Source organism: Bidens hawaiensis, unplaced genomic scaffold (genome assembly GCF_021521415.1).
Source record: "Bidens hawaiensis isolate Kalapana, Puna unplaced genomic scaffold, B.hawaiensis_p1.1 tig00035931_1, whole genome shotgun sequence".
Taxonomy (NCBI): domain Eukaryota; kingdom Viridiplantae; phylum Streptophyta; class Magnoliopsida; order Asterales; family Asteraceae; genus Bidens; species Bidens hawaiensis.
This window is the reverse complement of record NW_027496259.1, coordinates 4838-7415: the sequence shown is the minus strand read 5'-3', so window position 1 is coordinate 7415 and position 2578 is coordinate 4838. Positions and strand designations below refer to the sequence as shown.

General features: G+C 34.6%; 1 protein-coding gene across 1 annotated transcript; it reads left to right on the top strand.

Moving 5' to 3' along the window:
- Positions 1-501: 501 nt before the first annotated feature.
- On the top strand, positions 502-1879 carry LOC143587941 (ethylene-responsive transcription factor ERN1-like). The gene has a single exon (XM_077069084.1). The coding sequence runs from the start codon at positions 633-635 to the stop codon at positions 1788-1790; it is 1158 nt and encodes a 385-aa protein (XP_076925199.1). The 5' UTR covers positions 502-632; the 3' UTR covers positions 1791-1879.
- Positions 1880-2578: the final 699 nt, after the last annotated feature.

The following is a 2578-nucleotide window of genomic DNA, read 5'->3' as shown; positions in this document are numbered from 1 at the left end:
CCTTCCGATCTAACTCAAGAATATAATTAACACTTTCTTCTATTTTCTTATATTTTAACTCGGGAATGTCTTTTAAGTATATAATTTCTTTTCCTTTCTTCCCCTGCTCAATCTTATCATTTATTTTTCTTGTTTTTTAAACCCGAGAATGCAGTGTAAATATCAATCCTAACCACTAAATTTATACATACATATATTTGTAAGAAAGTATGGAGTTTTGTTATGGGACGAAGATTTTAACATATACTCTCGCGTTTTCATTATTATATGAAGAGAGTGAATTATTAAAATGATAGTTTGAAAGAGGAAGCTACATAGTATACACTCTTTGGACTAGGTCAAGTTATTTATTAAATATGATGGAATATTTTACTCTCTTCTCCCCCAATCAAACTCCAAATGGTTTACTATAATCTAGTGGCCAAAACTATTAAAAAAACAATTAAATATTGAAAAAACAAAGAGGTGTGTACAAGAATAATTAGACCCTTTCAGCTGTTGCTCTCATTTTGACAAGATCATAATCTCTTCTCCATGCCTATATATAACTGCATCAGAATTCATATGATACACATCACCAACTAATATCTTTAACAAGCCCAAAAGTTAATAATAATATACGAGTACTCAAAATGGCTAGGAAGAGAAAACCTGCCAATGATCAAGAACACAACATGAGTGACCATCCTGAAGAAAACACTCCTTGGGATGAGATGGTTAAAGACTCAGCAGCGGCTCTAGGCGGCCCTCGACGCGCTCGGAAGCGATTCGTGGGTATCCGCCAACGGCCCTCAGGTCGCTGGGTGGCAGAAATCAAGGACACCATACAAAAGATTAGAGTATGGCTAGGCACCTTTGACACAGCTGAAGAAGCAGCTAGAGCTTATGATGAAGCTGCTTGCTTGCTAAGGGGAGCCAATACTCGAACCAACTTCTGGCCTTCTCCTCAATCATCGTTAACTGCACCCGCCCTTCCTTCCAAGATCACGAACCTACTTCTTCATCGGCTCAAAGCTAGAAACAACTCTTTAGCAGCCATGGGAGCAAGTGGTTCATTTCATAACACATCTCATTTAACTCTTGTTCATGATCATGCTCATGATCAAGTTTATGATGACAAGAAGCAACAAGCGGAAGTTAATGACATGTCTGAGTTCCAAGATTCAATCTTTACTGATTTCCTCAACGACCCGGATGAGTATATTCCTTATAACAATGAGATTATGCCATCTTTACCCGTTAAAGATGATAATCTTAATATGGTTGACAATGATGAACATGATGATCAAATAGTATCTTTATGTTCAAGTGGTGACACAAACAATGGAGGTGTGATTGAAGATGAAGGTGAAGAAGAGTGTAGTGATGTTGGAGTGATTGATTTCGGGTTCATTGACGAAATCGGGTCATCTTGTAATTATTCTCCTTTTGAAATAGCTCAAGAAATAGCATCAAGTTCAATTAATGAGGAGATTTACAACGGTGAAGGTGAAGAGCCACTAACAATATCCGAGGCAATGAAGAGGATGAAGTATGAGCGAAAGTATTCGGCTTCCCTTTACGCTTTTAACGGCATACCAGAGTGCTTGAAGCTGAAACTTGGACTGGGAGGCGGTTCAAAGTCTAGAGAAAGGTCCAAAATGAATCAAGGGCTCAATAAGAAAGATGAAGAATCAAAAAAGGATGTTGAAGGAGAGAGTGGTGTGGTTTCTTCCGCAAGTAATGGTATTGATGGAGAGTTATCATTATGGAGCTCTCTTGATCTTCCAACAATTTGTTATGTTAATTGAAGCTTATAGTTTAAAGAGGTGTTAGTTTCAAGCTGACCATCTAGTGTTGCAATGTTTTTGTATTATGAATTTGTGATGTTAATTGGTCCTTGAAATTAAATTCTAGGTTGTTTGGAATTTTACTGACTTTGAAACGTTTAATATGAGTCTTGTTTAATATAATGATAACTAGGATATAGCCCATGTAATACACGAGTTGTTAAAAAATGCAACAAAAAATTTAAATTTGATAATGATAATATAAATAATAACATAGCTTATGAATTCATAAGACATAAATAATGATAAATAAAACTTTATAATTCATAAATATCTAAAAACCTCATTTAATACAACATTTAAAGTTATATTTGTAACTCTATTGGAAACTATAAATTGCAATAGCATTAGTTGGCATCCTAGTTGAATACTCTAGTTGAATGACATGTGAAATAATAATTTTGCTTTAATAGTATATGTAGATTTGACTGTTGATGTTAGGTGCTCATGGCTTGAGATTAGGGATGACAAACATTCTCATCCTTAAATGACTAAATGGATTGATTTGGGTAAAATAAATTACTTCAAGTTATACAATCCTTCAATTTGAGTCTGCTCAAATTTTAAACAACTCTTCAATATAGTTCACTCTCGTAAAAACTTGCTAACTTAGTTTAGTGAAGCGTTTAATAATATTAATTTAGTTATTTCGTATTCGGGAACCCGACATCATCAAATCATGACGAGTTCCATATCCAAATATGGTGGGATCACATGTACACGATTTATAATTACAATATGTTCTTTAT

What these genes read in the sequence shown, in the direction of transcription:
- LOC143587941 (XM_077069084.1), top strand. Translation starts at nt 633, where the DNA reads ATGGCTAGGAAGAGAAAACCTGCCAATGATCAAGAACACAACATGAGT.